Source organism: Coffea eugenioides, chromosome 7 (genome assembly GCF_003713205.1).
Source record: "Coffea eugenioides isolate CCC68of chromosome 7, Ceug_1.0, whole genome shotgun sequence".
Taxonomy (NCBI): domain Eukaryota; kingdom Viridiplantae; phylum Streptophyta; class Magnoliopsida; order Gentianales; family Rubiaceae; genus Coffea; species Coffea eugenioides.
In genome coordinates this window covers 8,623,478-8,651,330 of record NC_040041.1, presented here as the reverse complement: position 1 = coordinate 8,651,330, position 27,853 = coordinate 8,623,478, and the positions used below count along the sequence as shown (strand labels likewise).

At 37.6% G+C, this 27,853-nt stretch overlaps 4 protein-coding genes, 1 non-coding gene and 2 pseudogenes across 6 annotated transcripts; 4 read left to right on the top strand and 3 right to left on the bottom strand.

Annotated features, from left to right (window-relative positions):
• The first annotated feature begins 1,513 nt into the window (after positions 1-1,513).
• On the top strand, positions 1,514-3,127 carry LOC113778738 (UDP-glycosyltransferase 91A1-like). Its single transcript, XM_027324229.1, has one exon. It carries the CDS (start codon positions 1,532-1,534, stop codon positions 2,948-2,950), a length of 1,419 nt encoding a protein of 472 aa, XP_027180030.1. The 5' UTR covers positions 1,514-1,531; the 3' UTR covers positions 2,951-3,127.
• A 2,256-nt stretch (positions 3,128-5,383) lies between these two features.
• Positions 5,384-7,071, bottom strand: LOC113777533 (annotated as a pseudogene).
• A 155-nt stretch (positions 7,072-7,226) lies between these two features.
• Positions 7,227-7,299, top strand: TRNAR-UCU. The gene has a single exon. It is a non-coding gene; the product is annotated as a tRNA-Arg (tRNA).
• Positions 7,300-9,399: 2,100 nt separating this feature from the next.
• LOC113778548 (putative UDP-rhamnose:rhamnosyltransferase 1) lies at positions 9,400-10,894 on the top strand. Its single transcript, XM_027323986.1, has one exon. The coding sequence runs from the start codon at positions 9,409-9,411 to the stop codon at positions 10,801-10,803; it is 1,395 nt and encodes a 464-aa protein (XP_027179787.1). The 5' UTR covers positions 9,400-9,408; the 3' UTR covers positions 10,804-10,894.
• Positions 10,895-18,532: 7,638 nt separating this feature from the next.
• On the top strand, positions 18,533-23,481 carry LOC113778191 (putative UDP-rhamnose:rhamnosyltransferase 1). Of its 2 annotated transcripts, none has more exons than XM_027323502.1 (2): positions 18,533-20,000; positions 23,274-23,481. In XM_027323502.1, the coding sequence occupies exon 1, from the start codon at positions 18,579-18,581 to the stop codon at positions 19,965-19,967; it is 1,389 nt and encodes a 462-aa protein (XP_027179303.1). In that variant the 5' UTR covers positions 18,533-18,578; the 3' UTR covers positions 19,968-20,000; positions 23,274-23,481. The 2 variants fall into 2 exon arrangements, with proteins under 2 accessions (XP_027179303.1, XP_027179304.1); XM_027323503.1 differs by having other exon boundaries at positions 18,534-20,011; positions 23,285-23,481.
• On the bottom strand, positions 20,210-22,015 carry LOC113776800 (annotated as a pseudogene).
• A 1,557-nt stretch (positions 23,482-25,038) lies between the features above and the next one.
• On the bottom strand, positions 25,039-26,737 carry LOC113778517 (putative UDP-rhamnose:rhamnosyltransferase 1). The gene has a single exon (XM_027323954.1). It carries the CDS (start codon positions 26,669-26,671, stop codon positions 25,205-25,207), a length of 1,467 nt encoding a protein of 488 aa, XP_027179755.1. The 5' UTR covers positions 26,672-26,737; the 3' UTR covers positions 25,039-25,204.
• Between the last annotated feature and the right edge of the window lie 1,116 nt (positions 26,738-27,853).

Genomic DNA, 27,853 nt, shown 5'->3' with positions numbered 1-27,853 from the left:
AGCTCAATTGAAACCCAAAAAAAAAAAAAAAGAAGACTTCGTTGACTGATGCCTGGTGAAATAGCAGGCCATATATACATTCGAGGAGCATCCTACTCGTTAAACACACAAGTATTTACCTCGAGCATTAAAGAAAAGCTAAATTATCTACTGAGTTAGCACTTATTTATTATTTATTTATTGTTGTTAAATTTTTTTTAAAAAAAAAAATTTCAAAGACATTTTTATACAAAATACTAAATTTGCCCTTTCTCGAGTTCAAGTACAATTTATACTTAGAAACAGATGGTTCTATCATTTCAACAAACTTTGCTGTGGATCGTGATACCATCGTGTGGCGAATGTAATGCATGAGCACCTAATGAGATTGAATTTATCGTGCCACAAAACCAAAGACACACGTAAGAAGGTATAATAAATTTTATGGAGAAAATCAGTGGAGCAACGGATGCTGCACAACTGTTTGGATTATGAATTATTTCACTTTATTTACACCTTATTTACACACATTGATTTGCTTGTATCATCAACATATTTTCCAATCACCTTTTTATATCACGTATATCATATTAAAAAAGTGTTATAGTATTTTTTTCACAAAATTATTTCAAATAATTTACAATCCAAACACTACGATTGTTGTGAAAACGACTTGATGCATTTATGCTGGTCAATGTCTACATCTCTGCTTTCAATCATAAAAAAGTATTGGGAAAGGGATATTAGTGCAGGCACACAATATCAAAATTAGCTTAGGACAAATTTCTTTTTTCCCAAGTACCAGTTAAAATAGGAATAAATCGAATCTCCAAGTAGCAATGCCAATAATAATAATAAAATGCAAGAAAAATAAATGGCACAGGACAACAAGATTTTTACGTGGAAAATCCAAATTGAAAAAAATTATGGGACCTAGTCCAGTCAAAAAAATCTCCACTATCACAATAATGGAAATACACATGTCTACCCGAAATATTCAGATGACAATAATATCACCAATATCAACCAAACGAAATTGCTACAAAATCACCCCCAAAAAACTACAACTGTCGAATAAGTGGATTCAAAAAGGCATTATCAAACGAAAAGAAAATTTGAAATCTGAATGAATAGATGAGTAGAGTCCGACGAGAAGATGATGCGAATAAAATTTCGTTTCAATCGAATTTCAAATCATCCTCCAATCAAGAACTCGAAGTTTCTCTCTCTCACCTCTTTTCTCTTTCTCTCTCGTCGTTTTTCCTCCGAGCCAGCAAAAAGTGCGGCTGACTTTTTTCTCACACCAAGAAGAAAGCTACTGGCGGCTGCTACTCGTTTTCCCACTTAAAAACCCTCAGTCTTGTTAGCTTGTATTTTAGATTCGCCCACAAATAGGCTGGCTCTCCAACAAAAAGAAACATATATCACCTTAGCAAACACTGTTCATTGTATTCAATTGATTTTTTCAAGGTTTGAACAGTTAAATGCTAGCGAATTCTGCTATAAAATCACCAACGCCGAATCAACTTTAACCAGTAAAAGTTTCCCATTCATGGCGGACGACAGAAAGGTGCACATAGTAATGTTTCCATGGCTAGCATTTGGCCATATAATCCCATATTTAGAGCTCTCCAAGCTCATAGCTAAAAAGGGTCACAAAGTTTCCTTTGTTTCCACCCCAAGAAACATCGATCGTCTCCCAAAACAACCTCCAAATCTAGTCCATCATCTAAAATTTGTCAAAATTCCCTTACCCCTTATTGAAAATCTCCCTGAAAATGCAGAAGCCACAATTGATCTACCCTACAATAAAGTCAAGTACCTCAAACTAGCCTGTGACGCCCTCCAACAGCCCATAACTGAATTTCTTCAACGAACTTGTCCTGATTGGATTCTCTACGATTTTCCTCCTTATTGGATACCCTCTATTGCATCTAAGCTGAATATCCATACAGCCTATTTCAGTATCTTTACGGCAGCGTTTTTGGGATTCTTGGGGCCGACGGAAGTTTTGAAGGGCGATGAAGATGGCAGAAAAACGCCCGAAGACTTCATTGTCAAACCAAAATGGGTTCCTTTTGAGACGAATGTTGCTTTCAAGTTGTTTGAGATTCTTCGAATATTTGATAGCATAGAAGGCGATGAAGAGAATATTTCTGACACTTGGCGTGTGGGAGCTGCAATTGAAAATTGTGATGTCTTGGCTGTAAGAAGTTGTTCCGAATTTGAACCAAAATGGTTAAAAGTTTTGGAGGAAATTTACCAAAAGCCAGTAGTTCCAGTAGGTCAATTGCCCACTACTGGAAATAATGATGATGGAGATGAGGAGAAAGATGAAGCATGGAGGTTTATGAAAGAGTGGCTCGACAAGCAAGCAAAAGGCTCAGCTGTTTATGTAGCTTTCGGGAGCGAGGCGAAACCAAGTCAAGCTGAACTCAATGAGATTTCTCTGGGTTTGGAGTTGTCTGGCTTGCCATATTTCTGGGTTTTAAGGAAGAAACGTGGAGGTGAAGATACTGAAGTGATTTTGCTGCCTGAAGGGTTTGAGAATCGGACTAAGGATCGTGGGGTGGTTTGCACAAGTTGGGCACCTCAGCTGAAGATATTGAGTCACGAGTCGGTGGGCGGGTTCTTGACTCACTCAGGTTGGAGTTCTGTTGTGGAGGCTGTACAGTTTGAGAAGCCTCTTATTTTGCTGACCTTTCTTGCCGATCAAGGGATAAACGCGAGGGTTTTGGAGGAGAAAAAGGTGGGGTATCCCATTCCTAGAGATGACTCGGACGGGTCGTTTACGAGAGACTCGGTGGCCGAGTCACTAAAGTTGGTGATGTTTGAGGAGGGGGGGAAAATTTATAGAGACAAAATTAAGGAAATGAAGGGCATGTTTTGTGATGAGGGTAGACAAGATAGGTATGTGGAGAATTTGTTGACCTTTCTTCAAAGCTATAGAAGTGTAAAAGATGACAAATAAGGAATGTTCGAAGTGAGAAGAGTGGATGATTTGCTCTTGTATTTGCCATTTGGAAATTCGACTTCATTGAACTTTTGCAGAATCAACACTCCAGCCATGATTGGATGCCTTGACGAAAATGATAAAGGAGTTAGAAAAGAAAATTGTTGTATCCATTGGGGTCAAATTGAGTTTTGTGGGGGAAATAAATGGTTGATTTGGTAAGAAGTTAGATTGGATTTTTTTTTTTCCATCAGAAATAAAATTCATTTTGCTGTCATAGATCATTTACATTCTTTGATGTCATTGTCAAGGCTTCCAGTATAAGTGAAATGACAAATTTTCAAACTCGAGGTGCCAGAGAATAAAACAAAACGCGATCAATTTGACAAGGCAACGATACCTCCGTTTGGAAATTTGATTAATCAAAATAATTTTGTTTTGTTATTCCCCCAAACTCGGGGTGCAAGCCAAGTGCGCCACGAGACACAAGCTTCGAGAGCAACTATTTAATTTAGGTTCGAATTTGTGAAGGAGAGATGGGTGAATGACACAGAAAAAGAGAATGTAAATAAGAGATTCAAATTCGAGTTGCGTTCGAACTACTTAATTAATGGGTAATTCCAATCGAATTCGAGCATGAATAAGTGATACTAGATCTTCTATGAGCCTTAGTGAGTATACCCCTTCTTTAGAATTATATAAAATATTAATTTACATTACATGAACTCGATTGAGTTTGATTAAACTTAATTAAGCTTTCGAATTCGAGTTAGGTAAAATAAAGTGGAGCTCAAATTTAAACTTAGCTTTTAAAAGTTTGACAAAAACTCAACTCGACTCAATTATACTCCTACTCTAAATAGGTTTTTTAATTAATATTTTTTATTTCATATATATCATACTGCAAAATCGAAAAATGTAAATAGTAGAAAATTTTTCAGATAATCTGCAATATAAACGGACCATATGTTCAAACAAACTTTGTGGCTTCTTCAGCGTGAACATAGTCCACCAGTAAATGTGTCTAGAAATACTGAAAATCAGTCACTAAATAATGGGATTTCCATGCAAATGCGGTATTACTTCTAGTAGTTTATCCCATGCATGACATCTAGTTGTCTTATACCCTAACATATATTTTTTTGTCAAATATACCCTAACATATATGGTTAACTGGGATTGTACTTTTTGTACTTTGGTTCTTTGATACAGGAAAAAACGGAGGGAGAAATGAAAGTACGAAAATTCGGATTAACAATTTGAGATAGATTCAAGGTTTACCCATAATTCACGAGACAAATTCTAATGGTTAAAGAATACTTCTAAAGTACATATATTCATTGATAGTAGTATTTTTTAAGTGCATTTTTTGGTAATAACGGACATGAAATTTAATTTTTACCTTTTTGTCCTAATTTTACTGTGCATAAAATCCTTAAATGCACAATCGTTTCAGGCACATGCCATGGTCAGCTATTGTTGCATGTGGGCCTAGTGTGGGCTGTGTAACTGGGTCGGGCTGCCTGATTATCTAAATATTATTGAGAACTCCTTGCACTGATGAAACATGGGCCTTCTTCCTGTCACAAGCTGGTCGACTTTGTATGGAAGACACAAGCTTTTCAACTTATATGGAAGATTAGAGATTTTTTTTTTGGCAATTGAAAAGTTTGGATGGGTTGGACTCTGGTTACCGTCGTGGATTAAGATATGCTTTTAAAATCATAGGTCAAATTTTTACGGATCATCGTCTACCAACACAGCTTGCATATTAACAGTGACATTCGAACACGTGATTTTTTTTTAATAAAAAAATGATCCGTCTTTATCAACTGAACCAACTTGTATTTGAAAAAAATTAGAGAGTTACACAACCAGAATTGGCATTATACTTTTATTTTGGGGGGGGGGAGGGAGGCAATAGTTGTTATTGATCTTTTAGCGAAAATGAGCTCGAAATTAAAATCAAGAATTCCTTCAAAAAAAAAACTTAAAATCAAGGATTACGTTGCTTCTTGATCCTCCTCATCCAATTAAATCTGTTTTAGTTGCAAATTTGATGTGAGCAACCTATCACCGTTCAATTAATATGTAATGGCCGTTAGGCCTCCTTATGACCAAAAAAGAGAATCTCCACAACTATAACAACTATTGCAAAGGTCAATCAAATTGCAATTTTTAACACGAAAAACAAAAAGCAACATTGTTCTAGCAAATTAAGTTGTTTTGCTTTTGCTCAATGATCCAAATCATGTTAGCTCATGCCTTCTGTTGGAAAACTTACATGAACGTATGTGAATGGTAATTCTGATCAGCACAGATTGAATAAACACTCCAAAAAAAAAAAAAGAGCCAGGAATTGACATTAACAGTTTACCACTATCAAATTTATTCATAGTACTCTTTTATAGCATTTTGTATAATTCAATTTCATTTCGCGTTGCAATCGAGTTAAAATTAGACTGTTCTTATTTTTAACATGATTAACCATTCTAAAAGGATACCAATAAACATGAGAATGTGAACATTTCATTTTCGAAATTAAAATTCACTTTGATATAGGACAATTGCAAGAATTCATTCAACTCTTTCCCCTTCCAATCATAGTACTGCAAAGAAACTTTACAGATAGTCCAAATTTATTTCTCTTCTTTTGCACTTTTGTAGCTTTGAAGAAAGTTCAACAAAGTCTCAACGTAGCCATCTTGCCGACTCTCATCACAAAATAATCTCCTCATCTCCTTACTTTTGTCCCTGTATATCTTTCCCTCATCCTCAATCATCACCAGCCTGAGTGACTCGGCCACCGAGTCCCTCGTAAATGACCCGTCCGAGTCATCTCTAGGAATCGGATACCCCATCTTTTTCTCCTCCAAGACCCTCGCATTTATTCCTTGGTCAGCCAACATTGTCAGCAAAATAAGAGCCTTCTCAAACTGAATAGCCTCCACAACCGAACTCCAACCCGAGTGAGTCAAGAACCCACCCACTGAGTCGTGACTCAGTATCTTCAACTGTGGCGCCCAACTGGCACAAACCACCCCCGATCCTTGGTCCGGTCCTCAAATCCTTCAGGCAGCTCAATCACCTCAGTATCTTCACCACCCCGTTTCGTCCGCAAAACCCAGAAAAATGGCAAACCAGACAGCTCCAAACCTAGAGAAATTTCATTGAGTTCAGCTTGACTCGGTTTCGCCTCGCTCCCGAATGCTACATAAACAACTGACCCTCTTTCTTGTTTGTCAAGCCACTCTTTTATAGGTCTCCATGCTTCATCTTTTCCCCCATCTGCATCATTGTTCCCGGTGGTCGGCAGTTGACCGACCGGAATCACCGGCTTCTGATAAATCTCCTCCATAAGCTGTAACCATTCGGGTTCAAACTCAGAACAGCTCCTTATAGCCAAGAAATCGCAGTTTTCAATCGAAGATCCGCCCCGGAATATGTCGGAGATGGGCTCTTCATCCCCGATCAAACTGTCAACGAGTCGCAAAATCTCAAACAACTTAAAAGCAACGTTTGTCTCAAAAGAAACCCATTTGGGTTTCACAGTGAAATCCTGGGGCGTTTTCCTGTCTTCTCCATTGCCCTTCATCACTTCTACGGGGCCGCAAAAGCCCAAAAATGGCGCAGTATAGATACTGAAAAAAGCTGTACGGATGTTCAGCTTAGATGCAACAGATGGTATCCAATAAGGAGCGAAATCGAAGAGGACCCAATCAGGACAAGTTTGTTGAAGAAATTCAGATATGGGTTGTTGAAGGCCGTCACAGGCTAGTTTGAGGTACTTGACTTTGTTGTAGGGTAGATCAGTAGTGGCCTCTGCATTTTCAGGGAGATTTTCGATATGGGGTAAGGGAATTTTGACAAATTTCAGATGACGGGTTAGATTTGGAGGTGGTTTTGGGAGGCGATCGATGTTTCTTGGGGTGGAAAGGAAGGAAACCTTGTGACCCCTTTTAGCTATGAGCTTGGAGAGCTCTAAGTATGGGATCATGTGGCCGAAGGCCAGCCAAGGAAACATTACTATGTGTAATTTGCCGTCTTCAGCCATGGATGTCAAGTTGTCTCAACTCTGATTCGTGGCTGAAATGTCTTTGATTTCTGGTGGTGTTTTTATAGTCTAAACCTGCAGTGAAATTAGCAGTCTGTACAAAATGTGGAATATCTTTGAATTATGGATGATAGGCCAATTTATTCTAAGGAGTGTCGATTGGGCTGGGCAAGTGAATAATTGGCATTTGTCAAACATCTCATCATAGTAGCGTAATTCTTCCCGCCACGAAACAAGGAAGCGCCCATGGCCTAATGGATAAGGCGTCTGACTTCTAATCAGGCGATTGTGGGTTCGAGTCCCACTGGGCGTGCATTTTTACATGCTTGGAAATTTTGAATGGTCATGGCCTTAATCATAAAGTTTTGATTGCAATGTTTTTCCTCCGTGGTAGGAGTAACTTGCAGTATTTAATCGTTTTTTCATATGCATGGAAAGTTTGAATGGTCATGAAAGTTTTTCTGCATGGTCACGTTAAGCAAATATAAGCTTTAATCATAAGGGATTGCAATAGTTTTCCTCCATGGTGGGAGTAGTTTTTTCCTCCATAGGAGTGGTTTTCTCTGCTTGTAGTATTTAATTTGCAGACAGTAAACTATTATAACAAGCCATTCCTGCACATAATCTGGCTTAATAAATTGAAGTCTCAGCTACTTCTCACAATATATTCTCATTCTTTAAATAGAAATAATATCCACACACATTCGTTATCTTAAATTGACCAAGGGTGTCACAAAAATTAAGGTTAGGTGTGTGCATATTAAAAGGGACGACATACAGATATTTCTTCATTTTTTTTCCACTTGAAATTTATTTCTCTTGAAATTGACATTCCGTTGTTCTTAGAATGGTACAAATCGGGAGAGGGAATTCGAGCCCCATAGCCACAGAGCAGCCTAATAGGAGCGAGCATTCTCGTCTTAGAATGGCATACAATTGATGAAAGTATTGAACCTGAATTCCAAGCATTTGTGCTAATTTGTCTTGCTCTTGCCCAATCTATTAGATACGGGATAATTTCACAAACCTCCCCCTGAAGTTTATGATAATTGCATACAGTACCCTTTAGGTTTAAATAATTATAGTAACCTCCCTTAGAAAATACTTTGAAGCTCACTTTGCTAATGTAAGCAAAAAATCTCCATTGAAAATCCTAAAATGCCCTTAGATGATTATCCTCTAGAAAAATAGAATTCCTTAGTAATGTTAAACTCAAAACATTACTCGCATACTTTTATAAAGTTCACTAGTAAATTTATTCCTATCCGCTAAAAAAATGTTGATACCTACTTGACCAACAAAACTAATTCAATAAGAATCTATGTGCTAAGGAAATTAAATTTTTTATTTACCCTAAAATCATTACTATATGGAGTAAGATTGGGTTTAGGTTTTGTGGGTGTCTATGACAAGATAGAAATTTATCACTCTTGTTCTTGTTCTTGTTCTTTTTTTTAAAAAAAAAAAAACTTTTTTCCAAAGGATTTACTAAATTTAATTTACAATACATTAGTTCTCTTCATGGAGGCTTTAAATTCAACATTGGATGAAGGCTAATTTTGTCATTTTAGACAATGAAGGGAGGTATGTGCAATTTTTTAAACTTGGAGGGTACAGCCTGAAATTGTTATAAACCTCAGGGTAGGTTTGTAAAATTATCCTTTTAGAGACTATTATAGACTACTTTGGGCTTTATGCTTCTGGCTAGTACGAGTGATTATGGATGGTGTTTCAAATATGGAACTAGTTAATTTTGGTTTTGGGGCAAGTCATCACACAGTCTAAGGCAAGGCAGAAGGTGCATCAAATTCATGTGTTATCATTTATCAATTAAATTCCAATCAATAAGACAGAGCAAAGATGCTTGTCGAATAGCAAATTTTTTTTTGGGTGTCTTAGTATATATGCCATGCTTGCTATAATATCTACCAAAGATATTAATGGAAGACTAATTCATGTATCTTGTCTCTTCTATTTCTTTTATTATTGATAAACAAATTGGTTTACGTTTTAAAATTCACTCCAACTTTTCAATATTTGTACCTATTTACCAAGCAACTAAGTGTTGTAGTTATTCCAGCCCTCTTAACCAAGCGGACCTTCAATAGTTACCTACTTCAGACAACTCAACAGCAGCCAACAGATGTCTCTACTATCTTCTTATTCGTCATTCTGTCACTTCATTAGTTTAGTAAAATTTTTATTTGTTTCAGTAGGTTAGAGAAAGCGAGGTATATTCTTTTTTAAGTAGACGGTAAGTTGCTAAACAGATGATCAACAGAAAATAACGTTAAAGACAAATGAATGAAATGTACTACATATCAATATACAGTACTAGCACAAAGAAATAAAGAACAAAGAAAGAGCCAAAGAGGAGCCCAATATATAGTACCTCCGGCCAATATCATCTAAACCAGGCGACATGGCTGCTGAACCAAAGAAGCTTCACGTAGTAGTGTTCCCATGGCTGGCCTTTGGTCACATGATTCCATTTCTTGAGCTAGCCAAATCAATTGCTCAAAAGGGGCATAGAGTCACCTTTGTATCCACCCCACGAAACATCGATCGCCTCCCAAAAATCCCATCAACCTTAATCTCCCAACTCAATTACCTTAAACTTCCTCTACCTCAAATTGAAAATCTGCCTGAAAATGCCGAGGCTACGACTGATTTGCCTATAACCAAGGTCCATTGCCTTAAGAAAGCCTATGATGGTCTCCAAATCGAGGTAGCTCAATTTCTTGAGACCACTCTACCTGATTGGTTGATTTACGATTTTGCCTCTCATTCGCTGCCATCGATGGTTGGTAAACTTGGTATTTCACTTGCCTTCTTCTCTTCCATGAATGCATGGTCCGCCACTTTCTTTGGATCAGCAAAAACCTTTCACACTCGAACTAAGCCCGAAGATTTCTTGGTCCCACCCAAGTGGGTCCCATTCCCGTCAAAGGTGGCGTTTCGTCGTCATGAGTTAATGCGGATGGCTGCTGGCAACGTAGAGAACGCCTCCGGCGTCTCGGACTGGGACCGTGTGGCGGAGGCTCTGATCCGTTGCGACGCGATTCTGGTCAGGAGTTGTAGAGAACTGGAAAGTGATTGGCTGGATCTAACGGAAAAGATGCATGAAAAGCCTGTGATAACTGTGGGCTTAATGCCGCCGTCGGCCCGAGATAGAGAAGATGACGGGGATGACACGTGGCATACGATTAGTGGGTGGCTAACCCTGCATGGAAAAGAATCTGTAATCTACGTAGCACTGGGGACCGAGGTGGCGCCGAGTCGAGAAGAGCTAACTGAGTTAGCTACTGGGCTAGAGCTTTCCGGATTGCCCTTCTTCTGGGCTCTGAGGAAAAAGCAGGGTCTAAGTGAGTTTGAATCGCTTGAGTTGCCAGATGGGTTCGAGGAACGAGTTAAAGATAGAGGAATTGTGTGGACGAGTTGGACACCTCAACTCAGGGTCTTAGCCCATGACTCAGTGGGAGGCTTTTTAACTCATTGTGGATGGAGTTCAGTTATAGAGGGACTTCAAAATGGGAGGCCACTAGTGATGCTGCCCTTCCAACTGGACCAAGGGTTGAATGCTAGAGCCTTAGAAGAGAAAATGGTGGGAATTGAAATACCAAGAGATGAAGATGACGGCTCACTGAGTACAGACTCGGTAGCTGAGTCACTCAGGTTGATAATGACAGATCAAAAGGGGCAGATTTACAGGGACAAGGCTAAGGAAATGAAATTGATTTTCGGAGATAGGGACTTGCAAGAAAAATACGAAGACAACCTGATTGAATATCTCCAAAAGATTAGAGGTCTGATTTAGATTGATTTAGCGATTGTATAATGTAATATAATTTGCAGAGATTTGGTACCAGCTGCCTGGCATCTCTTTGGTTAATGATTGTCAAAGAATAAGAATGGCTTGATTACAAAATTATATGCATTTTATGGGGCGGAAAGTTGATTTACTTGCGTTGGTGGTTGCAATATTGTAATACGTCGAATAAAATTTTCTCCGAGAATATACTTGCGAAAATAATTGGAGATTATTAGATTAATGCCGGCATTGCAAATAGAACAATCAACTAAAAAGAAAAATTACACTTCAAATTTTCCCCTATAAAGATTTTTTGCCACAAATATGAGATGCAGAAAATCGAAAAGAGTAAATTTTATAGGGAGCTTCTAAATTATTACCATTGTAAGTTTTTGGCCTTTGATCTACTTTTATTATCAGATTAGTATACTCCCTTACGATAAAAAAAAAAATACATACTTTTGATAATTTGAGTCGATTGCACCTTTACTTGCCCAATATAATTACCAAATTAAGTGTGGAGGCCAATTGTGGATTTGTCCATCTCGACAACCCCTCACCTCGGCAACCGTCTTGGGGAGCAGGACGCCTGGACTCCCTGGTGGTCAATAGAGTGTTGGGATGGTACCGGGAGAGGCCTCCCCAGGATTCGAACCCTTGACCTTAAAGGTCTTTGGATTGAATGCCTGGTACCCAAATTGAATGCCTGGTATCCTTTGTCCCAACATGGTTCTCTCACGAACACCAAGTAGATAACAGTTGCACCAATAATTTACAGCAACCACTCAAAAGACATGAATGGAAGAGACAAGCCTGAAATTGATGAAATACGAGAGCTATTGAAAATTTGGATCCATGAGGTCAGAAGCACTTGGTAAAACCATTGAATAGGGGGGCTATTGGAAATTGGAAAAATTGACGCCATTCAAATGTAACTTACTAGTGATTTTCATGAGTTGACATTTGCCTATCATCCTAACACAACTTCTTCATTCCCTTCATTCCTTTCTTTTCAGCTCATTCAAGTCATTCCTTTCTTTTCAGCTCAATTTAGTTTGTTAATGAGCTATCGTCACACTTAATTGGTGGCCTAGCTATGATGCATCAGCATATACAGATGTTCTGAGATGGAAGGAGAGCATACTGGCTTCTTCTATACAATAAAAAATTTCTGTCTCGAGTCCTTTTTAATGCCTTCTCTTATCCCCTGTCCACATTGCCACAAACTCAATTGAATTGCCCTTCGTGCTGTTTTGTTTCTGTTTTTCTTGCAAGTGTGTTAATTTGTTGGTGTCTCGTTCCTTTTAATTCTGAGTTTCTGAGAATATTCAATATTTTGCTAAATTGATTTTTATGAACGAGTTTATCAGTCTTATTGGTTTCTTGAAGTTCTACAATTTTGTAGATTTTACTACCTTTAAGTTGCAGGTGCAAGGTTATGTTAGTTATATGGTAGTTTTACTCGTTTAAGCCACAAGGGGTAACTTCGTTTGCAGGGCACCAACCATAGCCTCGTATTTGCTCAGCGGTCCTCCAGTCTTGCACTGTTAATATATGGCATATCTGGATTATGCTTTGGTTTGCATTTTGTTGATTGTTGACCTGTCTGAGATGCAGCCTTTGGAATCATTTGCATTTTATTCTTTTTCCCTCCTTTGGCCACGCTGGTTCTGAATTTTCTAATAGATTGGCTTGTTTTGTTTTATCGTTTCTGCTGCAACCATTCATTTGACAACTTGTTAATTGCAGTAACACAGCCAGTTGTCCTGAACCATGAGTTGTCCTTTTGCCATGACAGCAGATTTAATATCCTCGAGTAAACGTTTTATTCCTTCTTGCTCAGATGTTATGCTCACTTTTAAAACTAGCGTAGCAATCTCGTGCGCCGAAACATTTGCTTCTCTAAAGATTGTAATAAATCGAAAACTTGCAAGAGTTCTCAAAGGTTTAAGCATTTCAAAAAGTTTAACCAAATCATGACCTTCTACTTTGCATTTTTTCACTGCTAGCGTTTATAATGCCTTCGCAATCTCCAACTATAGCCAACCTATTGCCTGTCAACGTTTGATGATTTTCAACAATTTTTTTCAGAGCAAATTCAACCCCACAACACATATATAGCTGAAAACTCTGCGTCCTAGGAATCACTAGATTCCAATCTGCGACCCTTAAAAATGAAATAGTCTCGTTGGTCGTCATGAAAAAGCACAACTACATGCTGAATTCATTTTGCTCAGAATGTTGCATCAACCATGAGTACCTGATGGAAAGGGGGCATGAATGAATATGGAACTCTACGAAAATTATGAACAACTGCTCTACGAAAGTAGTTGTTCAACATTCGGCCCTTTCTTTCATTTTCCAACCCTCATAGAGTGGATGATGAAGAATAAAATTCAAATTTATCATGAAGGTGAATCTACACGCAGTTTATCTTCCCATAATTTTCAGACAGTTTCATATCCAATCACGTCCCCTTTCCATTTTGCTAGAATGCTATTGCCTGGGAATGAATTTTAATTGGTATTACTGCATGGCTTTTCAAATAGTGTCATGAACAATTAAAAGGCAGCTTCGTTATAGTTTCTCTTCTACATTTTTAGCAGCTTCAAGTGCCCTACGATCGATATAAAAGGCAATAAAACACAGTCCAACTTTACTTGTGACTTTTATGATTTTCATTACTGTATTGGATGCTCTTAGGGGGCGGGGTACTTCAGGTTCAGGGAGATTAGTCTGGCAATTGCTGAGATACTTCTTGGGTTGACAAAAAAAAAAAAAATTACTGTATTGGTTTCTTAGAAATCAATAAATTGAAGTCCGACTTTGTAACTATTAGGATAAATTAATGAACATTAAGTATATGCTAGTGAGTTGTCAATATTAAAACATATATGTCAATATGTGCCATGAAAATTGATAGGAATAAGTAAAGAATTAAGTATATATTGGTCATATGCGTATTAATATGCCAAATCCATTTTGTAAATGAGTATTAATATAACAAATATTGGACATAAAGAATTAAGTAAATGTTCGTCATATGAGCATTAACATACTATTTTTGTAAATGAATACGAGAACTAAGAACCATTGAGAAAGAGATAGGCATTCTAATTATGGACTTTTTAAGACATTGGCCGGCTCTAATGTTACACGTACCCTATGTGGATTTAATGTTGTTACACATAACACATATTAGAAAGAGTTGATGGTACAAGTTAAACCATCTTCAGTCAACAACATCGACCACTCCAATCTAAAACCAATTGGCTGCTGAGATGGAGACGCTTCATGCATTTGCCTGATCGAGTCTTCGGTATCTGATTGGTTGATTTACGTATTAGCTCGAATCAGCTCGATTTGACCACTTGTGAAGTTGCCTTTCCAGTTAGATCGAAGGTTGAGTGCTAGAACCTTGGAACCTTGGAAGAGGAAATGGTGGGAAATTGAAGATGACGGCTCACTGAGTAGGGGCTGGGTAGCTGAGTCACTCAGGTTGATAATTATGACAGATCAAAACTAAAGGGACAGAATCATAGGGACAAGGCTAAGGAAATGAAATTGATTTATTAAATTACGGCTTGCCCCAAAAAAAAATAATAATAATTACCTGGTTGATGAGCATCTCGAAAAGATTAGAGATCTGATTTAGATCGATGCAACAATTATTTAATGTAATGATTTGCATAGATTGTACAAGTTGGCCTTCCTTTAATGAATGATTGTCAATTGATTGATGTAACATTCGAGTTTTCTAAGCAACAATCCCATTACAAGATTGTATGCATTTTATTCTTATCTGCAGCAAAGATCTCATGCATTCTATTTGGGAAATTTTGATCGAATTATGTTGGTAGTAGCACGACTGTCTGTAAATTCACTGAAACATCTCCAAATTATTGACAATGTACTTCCAAAAAAATTGGGAAATACTAAGGCATTTTTTGAATTATTAACAGCATTGGAAATATGACACAATTAACTTGCGTATCAATAAGACTTGCACCCTGTCTAGCAAAAGGAAAGATTGTGATATATGACCATAGAATTTCTTCATATTAGACATACTAATTGGCAAAATAAAGGATTGTTAGACTGATAATGACAAATATCGTTGTAGGGCGATTTCTTCACATTCCAGCGATTACAGCCTCTTTAGTAAAAACGTAAATGACGAAAATAACTAGATCCTTAGACTTCTTACACTATGTAAATTTTAGGGATAATTTCAGAAACCATCCTTGAGGTTTTCGACAATTTTAGAAAGCTTCCATCTTGGGTTTCATAAAATGGGTTGTTGAAACAAAACAAAAGGCTGCAAAGGGAGGAAGAGTAAGGGGATTTGACATGTGAGATTGGTTGTTGATGGAGTGTTGGTTATGGATAAAATTTGAGGTTTTTATTTCTGGTAAAATTTGATGGAGCATTGGTTGAGTTTTATGAATTTAATAATAAGAGCGCGGGCGTATTTTTTTTTTTGTCGCAACGATAAAATTTCTATAACCTAATCTAGCCTAATCTAGGGGGAGGGAGAGGGGGTTCGATGTGAGTACAGACTCTATCGATGAAGGTCAATTAAGACCGCCACAGAATGTGGCAAATTTTTATGGGAGGTAGGGTTCGAAGCCATGACCTCTTTGCATCACCAAACCTTAGAAGGCTTGGGATGACCACTGGACCAAAGGCCCAATGGCGCGGGCGTATTTACCTTGTAGAGAAAGTGTTGGGGCTGGATAGAGTGTAAGAATTAGCCTAGGCTACCGAAAGTAAATTGGATTGCGATGTTTTGCGTACCTACAATTGTTGGAATTGCTTTTGATTCAGCTTGGGATGCTTACTTGGCTTTTCTGACGGTGTTGCCAAGAAAAGGCAATCATCAAAATTCTTTTTATTTTATTTTATTTTTTAAAATTTTTGGTAGAGAGGATTTCTTGGCCTGTGATAGTCTTGCTTTGGAAGAAGACAATCAACAAAGACAACAATTAGTGAAGACAATTAGCAAAAATCTTTTTCCTTTTTTTTTTTTTTTGCAAGAAGGGTAGTTTAGGATATATGAAGGAAAATGTAGGCTATTAGGTCTATTTTGAAGCATAAATAGTGAAAACAAGGGCAGTGGGTGTAATTTTTAAAATTTAAGAGGAGCTCTCTGAAATTATTTGAAATCTTAGAGGAAGGTTTCTGAAATTATTCCTAAATTTTAATATCAAGTTATTTTGCCGTTAAGGGAATTAAGCTTATGGCGGATGGGAAAAGAGATGATTTAGGTGGTACGGACAAAGTGAGTAAGAAATTTTAAATTCGAGATTGTTTACGTATATTGAAAAAAAGGCTTAAAAAGAAAAAAAGCTTAAAGTGGGTGTCTTTCCCAACAGATATGACGTCTAGCTAGTGGATTACTTCCGAGTTCTTTTATGGTTTTGTTCGTTTGAATGTACTTTCTGCAAGGAAAACGAGTAGGAAAAGGAAGAAACACTCAAACCTATGGTAATTAATTTCTCACTATTCAGCCAAAAAAAAAAAAAAAAAGAGCTTACTGATATGTTTTGGCACGATGAAGCTCGTTTTTCTTTTCATGTTATTTATAATTAAATAGTCCAAGACATTTTATGTGCAATTTAGAAAAATTTTTAGAAACATGCTCTCTCTCTCTTGTTAACAAAAAAAAAAAAAAATTCCATCTATTTTGACACAAGATATAATTTTAGAGAATAACATAACACCGGTTAGATCTAACCACTTCAGCATACGTACTTTTTTTTCTCTACTCTTTTTTTTTTTTTTTGTCAGGCATATGTAATTTTTTTTGTCCCTTTCTTTTTCAGCCATATGTAGTTGAGTTATAATAACAAATCTAGAGCGGCTTGAAATGTTAGAAATCAAAGAAATAGTTCAAGGATAAAACTGGAAGCATCTAAGCACAGAAAACAGCATTAACATGTTAGCCATTTGATTGTCGACTAACCAATGTACGAACTCCATCCGCAAAATTGAAGAGGTATGCATTGCATGTACGGCACGTGGCCACCGAAGCTGTCGCACCTGGATACAAATTGAGTTCACCTCGAGCCTAAATTTTGGAAGTAAGTTTCCAAAATAAAGGGTGATTTTAGTTGGATATTAATAATGACTATTTTTTATTATTCTAAAAGAATAGAAAATCATCGTTTCAACGAATGTCTATCCAATCAAAGCCAAAAGGGGTAATCACCATTACAAAGCTTGTCGAACACTAACACGAAGATCTGGCAAGCATTGCTAGATATACTTTCTGCACCACATACATAGAATTGATTGGTGTAATATATTATTATAGCCCTTTCATGCGGGGTTTTTGTTGATCTCATCAAAACCAACGTACATCATGGGGAACATATTGCTATATACCGGTGCTAATCACTAGCTAGAGGGTGATGAGTCATGTAGCACAAGCTAAGAGGCCAGCCTTGATAAATTTGAACAAAAAAAGACGTGGAAATACCAAATCGATAATTTACCAAGTCATGTACCGGTACAAAGTTCTTCGTTCAAACAATAGATCGTCACCATTAGCCTTTATTTGTTCAGACGTCTCGACTCCAACAAGTCCATTCATGGCAGAAAACTCCAGCTTGCATGTAGTAACGTTCCCTTGGTTAGCCTTCGGACACATCATCCCATTCTTTGACCTCTCAAAATTCATAGCCCAAAAGGGTCAAAATTTTTAATATTTTAAAACTGCTTTTTTAATTTGTTTATTTGTTAAATTCATTCTTAATAATTCATCATAAATTCTTTGTTATTGCAAAATATATGTCGCTTGTATGGTAAAATGTATTAATCTAGTAATTCAACAATTTAAGTACCTGTACACCAATTAGAGTTCACAATTACTCAACTATTTATAACAAAATTAACCTATTATATATCACGTAAGAAACAAAAAGTTATATGTGTAATGAAACAAAAGATAAGAATAAACCAAAATAATAATTTATTTTTTATTTGTTATTGATACTAGTAATAATTAATTAATCAATACTAGAGGTGGCAAAATGGACGGGATGGGCGGGATTTGATTGGGTTTGAGATGGAACCGAGTCATATGGGTTTGGGCCCAACCTTACCCATACGTGTTTTGGGACTAACTTGGACGGGATCACTTTGGGATGGGTTTAGATTGATCCCGCCCAATACCCAAATCTATTGATTCAATACCTCTATTTTATTCTTATATATTTGAATACCTCAGCTAATGAGACGTGAGACCCCTCCTCCTCGGGAGGATTCGTCCTTTTGCTCCAATAATGACAATTTGTCGTATTAAAGATAAAAATTGTCTTGTTAAATTTTGACACAGTGACTAGTACATCAATCATTTTCACGTGAACTCACATTTCAGGAAATGGGGCAGAGACAACCGTTCCTGCGAGTTCACGGCTGTGATTTTGGCCAAAAAATTTGTGCGGCTCAGATTACATGTGATAATTCGATTTTCACACCGTCTATGGATCCCATAAAAAAGTGTTCTAAAATCACGCTATGTATAAAGAAAGTTACACCGTGTGCTATCGATGTTACGCACAGTGCAAAATGCACACAATTGGTACAAACGGTTGCACCCCTTGTCCCACATTTCACGTGATCTGCCAACAACATGTGATGCTGGAAGGCAGTAAATCGAATCAATTGGTCCACACATCGTATTCGTACCACCCAGCCTCTGTATATCAGCACGTTGTGCGCTCTGCAGGCAAGCCGGAAAAAACCATAATAGGGTTATAAAGTTCCAACAATATTTCATGGCAAACAAATCCGGCAGCTTACATGTTGTCATGTTCCCATGGTTAGCCTTCGGCCATTTCATCCCCTTTCTAGAGCTCTCCAAATTCATAGCTCAGAGGGGTCACAAAGTTAGCTTCATTTCCACCCCTAAAAACATCGATCGCCTCCCTAGAATCCCTCCAGAGTTTGCTTCTTCTATTACCTTTGTCAAAATCCCACTCCCCCCAGTCGATGGGCTTCCCGAAAATGTGGAGGCCACCGTAGACCTCGGCGGTCTTGATGTTGCCGTTCTCAAGAATGCCTACGACGGACTTGAGCCCGAGTTGACTCGTTTCTTGGAATACTCAGCTCCGGACTGGATTATTTACGACTTTGCCCCATATTGGATACCTCACATCGCAGCTAAGCTCAACATATCTAAATCATTCTTTTGTATTTTTAGCGCTGCCAGTATGGCATTCTGTGCACCCTCTCTTGATGCGATGATCGCGGGAACTGGTCCCAGAACTAAGGTCGAGGATTTTACGGTTCCACCGAAGTGGATCCCATTCGAGAGTAAATTGGCTTTCAAGTTATACGAGAGTAGATGGGTTGTGCGAGGTCAGAACCTAGATGGATCGGGTGTATCGGATTCGTATCGGGTCGGATCGGCTATAAAGGGTGCAGATGTTACATTGATAAGATATTGCTCCGAGTTTGAAGGCAAGTGGTTGAAGTTGCTTGAAGATTTGCTACAGCGGCATATAATACCGCTGGGATTAATGCCACCCCCGGTGGAAAAAAGCATCGTCGAGAACAACGAGTCCTGGATTGCAATCAAGGATTGGCTTGATGGTCAAGGTAAAGGCTCGGTGGTTTATGTGGCACTTGGGAGTGAGGTATCACTCAATCAACTCCAACTCAGTGAGTTAGCTCTTGGGCTGGAGTTATCCGGGGTACCATTTTTCTGGGCACTAAGGAATCCATCTGGGCTGCCAGAGGGGTTCGAGGATAGAGTCAAGGGAACGGGTATCGTTTGGAAGAATTGGGCACCTCAGCTTAACGTGCTGAGTCATGACTCAGTGGGTGGATTCCTGACTCACTGCGGGTGGAGTTCGAGTATAGAGGGGCTCATGTTTGGTCATCCGCTCATTATGCTGCCGTTTGTCGCAGATACGGGGTTGATTGCTAGGATGCTGGAGGAAAAACAGGTGGGGATAGAAATACCGAGAAATGATGTAGATGGATCGTACACGAGCCACTCGGTGGCCAACTCGGTGAGGTTGATTATGGTGGAAAACGAAGGTAAAATCTTCAAGGACAAAGCTAAAGAAATTAGTGCAATATTTGGAGATCCGGATTTGCATGACAGTTACCTACACAAGTGTGTAGATTACTTGGAAAATAAAAGACATGAGTCCAAATAAGAACTGTCTTGGAAACTTTTGCACGGTGGATACACTAATCAGTAGAGGTGGCAATATGGATAAATGGTTCATAATTGGTTTTGACTTAATGGATGGTGGATGAAATTTATCCAATCCATTTAAATCCATTTAATAAATGGATCTAAATGGATGGATCTAAATGGATTATATAAAATCCAATTATCCATTTATAATCCATTTATATATTTTGGTTACTTTTTTTTTTTTTTTTTTATTACCAAGTAACTATACCCATTCCTGATCCTACCAAGTAAGAATTTCATGAAAATACTAAAGTATTTCCATGTAACTGTCATCTTATATGATCCAAGACAAAGAGGACAATCAAATGAACAATATTGCTGGTTGAACGATGTAATGTACAAGACTTATGCAGCAAGAGCCATTGTCCTTGAAGATTTCCATGCAAGCTCTAGCTTGAACAGCATCCAATCTCTTCCAAGAAGATCCCTCATCTTTGATATTGATTGTCTCTCCTTTAGGAGGAACAGATGAAGGAGTACCTTCATCAATGGCCTCGACTGCCTTCCTACTCACAATGCGGTATATTTGTGTCAGGACTTCAGCAAATGCATTTTCCACTTTGGTTGCTTCCAGTGCAGATGTCTCCATGAAAAAAGAGGCTCTTCCTCTCTGCTAAAGCTTTACCATCCTCAGTTGAAACTGCTACAAGATGTCGAAGATCATATTTGTTTCCAATGAGCATAACTACAACATTAGGGTCAGTATGATCTCTCAATTCCCTCAAACTACCTCTCAACATTCTCAAAGGTAGAACGTCTAGTGACATCATACACGAGTAAAGCACCAACAGCTCCTCTGTAGTAAGCACTGGTAATGGCATGGTACCTGCAGCGGGCAAAGGAAGCATATGAATGCAGAAGTTAAATGCTTTACAATTTATGTATGCAATTCCAACTACTTGTCATAATTCAGAAATGCATTACAGCTCAAGTACTTGATTTCAGCTGTAGTGCATATGAGCTAAATACTCCTTTAACTTCGGCATTAAAAAAAGTTCACAAAAATTAGATTTAAACACAAAAGTTTGCAAGAAATAAGAACAAACAGAAAAAGTGATTAGAGGATGCTATAAAGAAATGCTAATATGATTAAAATTTCTTGGTAGAGATATGGTCTAAACAAAAGTGCAGAGAAAGTATGCATGCTAAAAAATTACACACAACATGGCCTAGGAAGCATATGATGCTGCCACTGAGAAGTTTGTAGTGCTATAGATCATAACCTTCCCAAAACACAGCTCCTCTTTTAGTCCAGCAAGGGCAGTGAATACTAGTCCCTAAGGAGTGAAAGAAGACACGAACAAAGGGCCCCATCAAGAAGCTGCAAAACTAGAAACCATACCAAATAAGCAACAGCTAGGAGTCTACAATCCCATCCAATCATCCATGAAGGCACTCTAATAAAATACTTAATTGCTTCATAAATAAATAACCATATTACCTTTGAGCAATCCAATAAGTCACATGACTAGATTTCCTCTTCGTAAACCTCCCTATTGGAGCCAAGAAGTTTTGTAACTAATGGAGCAAAATCTGTAATTAATGCAGCTTCTTCCTCGGCATTTTCTTGTGAAACTATATTAATATCATAAAACAGCAAATACGTCATTTCTAAATAAAGAAAAATAATAATTTAACTACCGTAAATATTATGTGCAGTAAAAGAAATTTTTAACAAAATAAAGAATATATAAAATACTTACATTTTTCACCATATAACCAATCTTTAGTGCATATTAAAGCTTCTACATTCTCTGGCAAGATGGTACTACGATATTTGTTGATAATCCGACCGCCAACGCTGAAAGCGGACTCTGAAGCCACTGTAGTAATAGGAATACTCAAAATGTCTTGTGCCATCAATGAAATCACTGGATATCGATTTCTATTTTCTTTCCAAAATTGAAGAACATCCAAATCTTCTTTTGCTGGAATCTGTTGATGAAACTCGCTCAACATTGTGCTCTTCTTCTCCTTCCATTTGAACAAGTACCTAATATTCATTGCACCAAAGAATAGAAAAAAAATTCAGATCTCATTAAGTGCAAAATGACAGCAAAAAAATACTAGTTAGAGGAAAGGATTAAGATAACATTAAGCATTTAGAAGTCCAGAAATCCCAAGCTTGCAATTTATCATGCATTACTTACTCTAAAAACTAAATTTTGATCAGTTTGCCAGATTTCGATGCATGCAATCATATGTCATGTCTTCTAATTAATGTTAGACATAGCAACTCTACCTAAATTTCCTAATGTCCTCATCACAGTAATGAATTCAACTAGGAATAAGGACCTGGGAATTAGTTGTCTGCTATAACATGAATCATTCTAGAGAAAAATATTGTACAGAATCTCATTCCAGGTATCAGTGACTCCAGGGATTCTCTCGTTGAAGTATCCATTTTATCTTGTAGTGCCAATTGACAAGTCCCTTCCCAACTTAGTTGGGATTTCTGAACCACAAATTCTGTGGTGCCAGGCTTGCACTCTAATCCTCCACAAGGAATCGTTGGGAAAAAGTAATGGGTTTGCTTCAAAGCCAACCGAATCTCACTCGTTTTAGCATTACAACCAAAAGACCTACAACTCCTAGTCGTCACAGCAGCTAGCTACATGCAAATGAAATGCGATAACCCCAATAATTCAAGTTAATTAGCCAGCCCAAAAGCTTTGATTTAACAAATATTGATTGGAAACTCAACAACCTAGAACCAGAAACAGAGACAAACCCGTTCCCTCCTAATTATCAAACAATTTAAGCGCAAACGGAAAACAAAGACGAAGATATTAGCAAGAAAAGGATGAAGATTTACCCCCGATCACTTGCCCGCAAAATTCATCCTCACTCGATCTGGGATCCTGGGTTGGGTAAAATTTTAGGAGGATGCAGACAGAGAGGATGGATTTAGTTAAGTAGTGATTAGAACAGAGGGGAATGGGAGGCGATGGCGGTGGCGGTGGCCGTGAAGGAGGGAACGAAACCGGTGAAAACGAGGGAGCACGGGGACAGCATTTTCACACCTCAACGTTCAATTTTAGGATAACTCCTTTTTTAGTCATTTGCTGTCCATTTCTTTTATTTGATTTTTAAGTAAATGGATATATGTGGTTTTTGTGGATAATCCATATAAATCCATTTAATTTAATGGTTTTACTTTGATCATCCATTTAAAACCAATATTATAAATGGATAATCCAAATCCATTTAATTATGGTTTATATGGATGGATAAATGGATTTCAATCCAAATTGCCACCTCTACTAATCAGTATTCATTGTGCCCATTCTGCCAAGACCACCATTAGTGTCAAATACATCCTATCTGATACACTTTATTTAGCTTCTAGCTTTAGGAAAATTAGCCTTATTAAAGTTGATAGATTAGAATAATCTGTGGCACATGAGCTGGCCACTTGTACCAGACGTTTGTAATCTTGCTTCTTTTAATATATTTTGCTTTGCTTGATTAAAAAAATGTATCCATTGTGGATTTTCTTTTGTATTTTTAATTTAGTTGTTACTGAAATTACATCTGTTTGGATTGTAAGTTATTTGGGATTATTTGGGATATTTTTACTGTACCACTTTTTGTGATGTGATGTATGTGAGATAAAAAGATACTGGGAAGATAAAAAGGTGTATTGAAAATTGTAAAGATGATGTAAGCAAATAAAATTGGGGAAATATGAAGCAATCCAAACAAACCCGATCGATCCTTCACTGAGAATGCCCGTTACATCTTGTACAAACCGTTACATCTTGTACAAACCGTCCAGAAAGGTTCATCATCATAATTTGGCAAAAAAAAAAATGTAAGGTTCAGATCATTTCTTTTACATCGATTTTAATATCATACGTGAGATTCACAAAATTTTATTCTATGGTTACAATATATTGAAAGTGAATTACATTCTAAACAAATAAAATTATGTCCTGTGAAATAGAACAAAAATCAATCCAAACAATTTTTCTAATGACCGTTTAAGTCCCCAGCTAGCCCCCACTTAAACCACCCCACCATTCGCTTAGTCAAAAGCAAGAACAAAGACAAGATGGCAGAATCCATCCATATGATTGTGTCTATTGTTCTCGAAATAGTCGATAATATATATATATAAATTTCTTCAATAAAATCCAGATTTACGTGTATTTGTTAGGGGTGTTAATTAGGTTTTTTGAGCCGGATTTTAGCAAGTCCAAACTTGGTTCATAAATTATACAAATTTTTGGGTTTCGAACTTTCGGGCTTTGAGTTCATGCTATAAAAATCTCAAGTTTAGCTCGTGCTATTATATGAGTTTCAGGCTCAAATCGAATTCGGTACAAACTCATAATTAAATGCATAATTATATATAATATATATTTTATAATTATGAATTAATACAAATTCATAGATAAGTCATTAACATTTTATGTCGTAGTATGTATAATTATAAACTATAGATATTATTATACATATTTTACATATGTGATTATACTCATATATGGGTTGGACTTTAATCGAATTTGAGTCTAGTTTGATTTAAACTCAACCCAAATTTAGTTTGGCCATAATATTTAAGTTCAAAATTTGTACGACCGAATTAAAACTTAGGTTCAGTGAGCTTTTTCGAGCCGAACTTAAGCTAACCGGATTTCATTGACAATGCTAGTATTTGGTTAAGAGATTATCTTAATAAGATAATATTTTGAAAAAAATATTGTAATACTTTTTATGATATAATTTATGTGAGATAAAAAAGTGATTGGATAAAAAGATAATTAAAAAATATATTTTCGATGCAATTAATTAAAAACTCGTTTGGATTGCTAATCAGTGGGTTCTATCTTTCCTTCGCCGCTGTACAGCTACATGTTCAGTGTGACTTGACGTTGATTTTGATGAGATCAACAACAATTTTCGGAAGAAGGAAAGACATCTAAAATAGACAATAGAGTGGATGCAGAAGATGATTTGGACTTAGCATTCCTAAGAATATTTAGAAGACCAATAACTTAGTAGCCAAGCAATATCGAAAAAAGCCAATAAGCACATATCCTCAAACAAAATCCCATTTATTTCTAAAAAAGGAAAAGAAAAAAAAAGTTCCATTTATTTGTTCTAAACGTAGGCTACAACTCCTATGTAAGTGATTGCGTGGCTTTCTTTTTCTTTTCTTTTTTTCTCTAGTTTTCGTACTGACATAAAAACTCAAACAATAGATTTTTCTAAGTATGAATTATGTAATTCTCTGTCTCCAAAAATCAAACTTAATTCCTTTGCCCTTTCTCTGCGTCTCTTCCCATCATTTTCAACCATGATCAGCCTCACTGACTCGGCCACAGAGTCACTCTTGTACGACCCGGTTTCCTCATCTCTTGGAACTTCTATCCCAACTCCGTTATCGTCTAGAACCCTAGCATTAAGCCCTTGATCCACCAAGAAGGGCAGCATAACAAGAGGAAGCCCAAACAGAATCCCCTCCACGCAGGAACTCCAACCACAGTGAGTCAAGAACCCTCCCACCGATTCATGACTCAGTATCCTCATCTGCGGTGCCCATCCTTTCCACACGAGCCCCCTTCCCTTGACTCGCTCTTCATACCCATCTGGCAACTCAAAGGGCTCGTTTGACCCGGCTGGTTTCCTTAAAGCCCAAAAGAATGGCAACCCCGATGACTCCAATCCGAGTGCCAACTGAGTCACATGGGATTGATTCAGTGCCACCTCGCTCCCCAATGCAACGTAAATTACTGAGCCTCTTTCTTGAATTTCAAGCCATGAGCTAATGAAATCCCATGTTTCATTTTTCTCGTCTGAGCCGTTGACGTGAGTCGGCGGTGGCATTAAGCCGAGTGGAATAAACGGCTTTTGATGAAGCTCTCCAAGCAAATTTAACCACGCGCCTTCGAACTCTTGGCAGTGCCTTATTAGAATCGAGTCAGAGCCGGCCACGACTTTGCCGGCGCGGTAAATATCGGAAACGCCGGAGACATTCCTTTCAGCGGAGCTCAACATCCAGTTCGCCTCAAACGGCTTGTAAGCCACTTTATTCTTAAACGGGACCCACTTAGGTGGGACCAAGAAATCCTCCGCCTTTTTCCTGGGATCTGGCCCGTCCACCATCATATCGGTTGGCCCAAAAAATGCAAAAAACCAAGCGTTGAAGATACAAAAATAGACACGAGAAATCCCAAGCTTAGCAGCGGCTTCAGGCAGCCAATAAGGGGCGAAGTCGTAAATAATCATGTCAGGAACTGAGTCCTCCAAGAAACGAGTCAACTCGGGTTGGAGCCCGTCATAGGCTTTCTTGAGATGCTCAACATCTTCGGTGCGAACATCCATAGTGGCCTCCGCATTTTCAGGGAGCCCTTTAACTTTGGGTAGTGGAATTTTAACTAAGGTGATAGAAGTAGCTAGTTCTGGTGGGATTTTCGGGAGGCGGTCGATGTTTTTCGGGGTGGAAATGAAGGAAATTCTGTGACCCTTTTGGACTAAGAATTTGGCATATTCTAAAAATGGAATTATGTGACCAAAGGCTAGCCATGGGAACATAGCTATGTGTAGCTTAGCTTCTTGAGCTTTGGCCATGGGGTTCCAAGAATCAGAAACCATGGTTGTGGAGCTAACGGCTTCTGTTTGGTTCTTGAAGTTAAAATCATGGATTAACGTCGCCATATATGGCGGGGATGAGCTATGCAAAGTTTTGCAGGATAGCCAATGGGAGTATCTGTTCGTTTTCAGATGTTGCTTTGTTCGATGCCTGCAAGCCAATTTGAACTTGTATATGCTATTTATAATGATAGCAGAAGTTTTTTTTTCTTTTTTTCCTGCAAACTAGATTGCTGTTCATATTAGACTATTTGCAAAAGATTTTTGAAAGGGAATAAAACTCCCTCACCTCTATTTGATATTCACACATTCTCACTACCTCAACTTAAATTGGTCAAGATGCAATGCATGTTATGGTGATGAGAGTGCGTGAATTTCAAATAGAGATGTGCGAGTATTATTGCCCATAAATTAGTTTTGGAGTGTATGTTTCGTACTTAACCAAAAACCATATCAATTGTTATTGTGAGTTTGTGATTGGTGTGTTTAATATAGTCAGCTTTCTCGATGTCGTTTAAAAAAATGTAGATTTGATTACTACTTTTCCAAGCCAAGCAACATTATGCTTTGCCTAACTTTTGGAAATTTGAGACAGAACTATTACTTAATAATTCTTCTAGAACTCATTTTTGGAGAAAAATACTCGTGTAGGCTTGGTCTATAGTTTACTTATAAATCATGTGATATATGTAATAGCTATAACGTAAAAAAAAAAAAAATGATAGTGATTAACGTATACACGATGAGATAAGAAAATTCATGCCATCGACTATTACATCTCGCACATGGTCTGCAAATATTCCAGTCGACCAAGCCAGACAAGTATTTGTTTCTTCCTTGGACTACTTGTCAAAACAACCAAACCGAAAAGTACAGACCAAAACATTGAATTACCAGCCACTCAAAATTTCACAACTGGGCGGAAAGACGTTGGCAAATGGAACTTTTCTTCTCAAAAACTGGGTAGATTTGAGAAGGTGAATCACTTGCCCGAGTGGAAATTGATATCACACGGCCAAGAGAAAACAAGTATTTGTACTTTTGTTAATAAGAACTGCCTCACGCAATTATATATTCGAGCAATTTTTTTATTTTTTTTTGGTTTAATAAGAACTGCTTCATGCAATTATGTGTTCCAGCACCACAGCATTAGGCGCCAGCCATTGTCGTAGCTAGACTAGTGCTAGTATGATTTTGCCCCAAACCAAACTACTGGCCCACGGAAATTTTGTTTCAAGACGATATCAT

Excerpts from the sequence above, each read along its gene's own strand:
- LOC113778738 (XM_027324229.1), top strand. The coding sequence starts at position 1,532 with ATGGCGGACGACAGAAAGGTGCACATAGTAATGTTTCCATGGCTAGCA.
- LOC113778548 (XM_027323986.1), top strand. The coding sequence starts at position 9,409 with ATGGCTGCTGAACCAAAGAAGCTTCACGTAGTAGTGTTCCCATGGCTG.
- LOC113778191 (XM_027323502.1), top strand. The coding sequence starts at position 18,579 with ATGGCAAACAAATCCGGCAGCTTACATGTTGTCATGTTCCCATGGTTA.
- LOC113778517 (XM_027323954.1), bottom strand. The coding sequence starts at position 26,671 with ATGGCGACGTTAATCCATGATTTTAACTTCAAGAACCAAACAGAAGCC.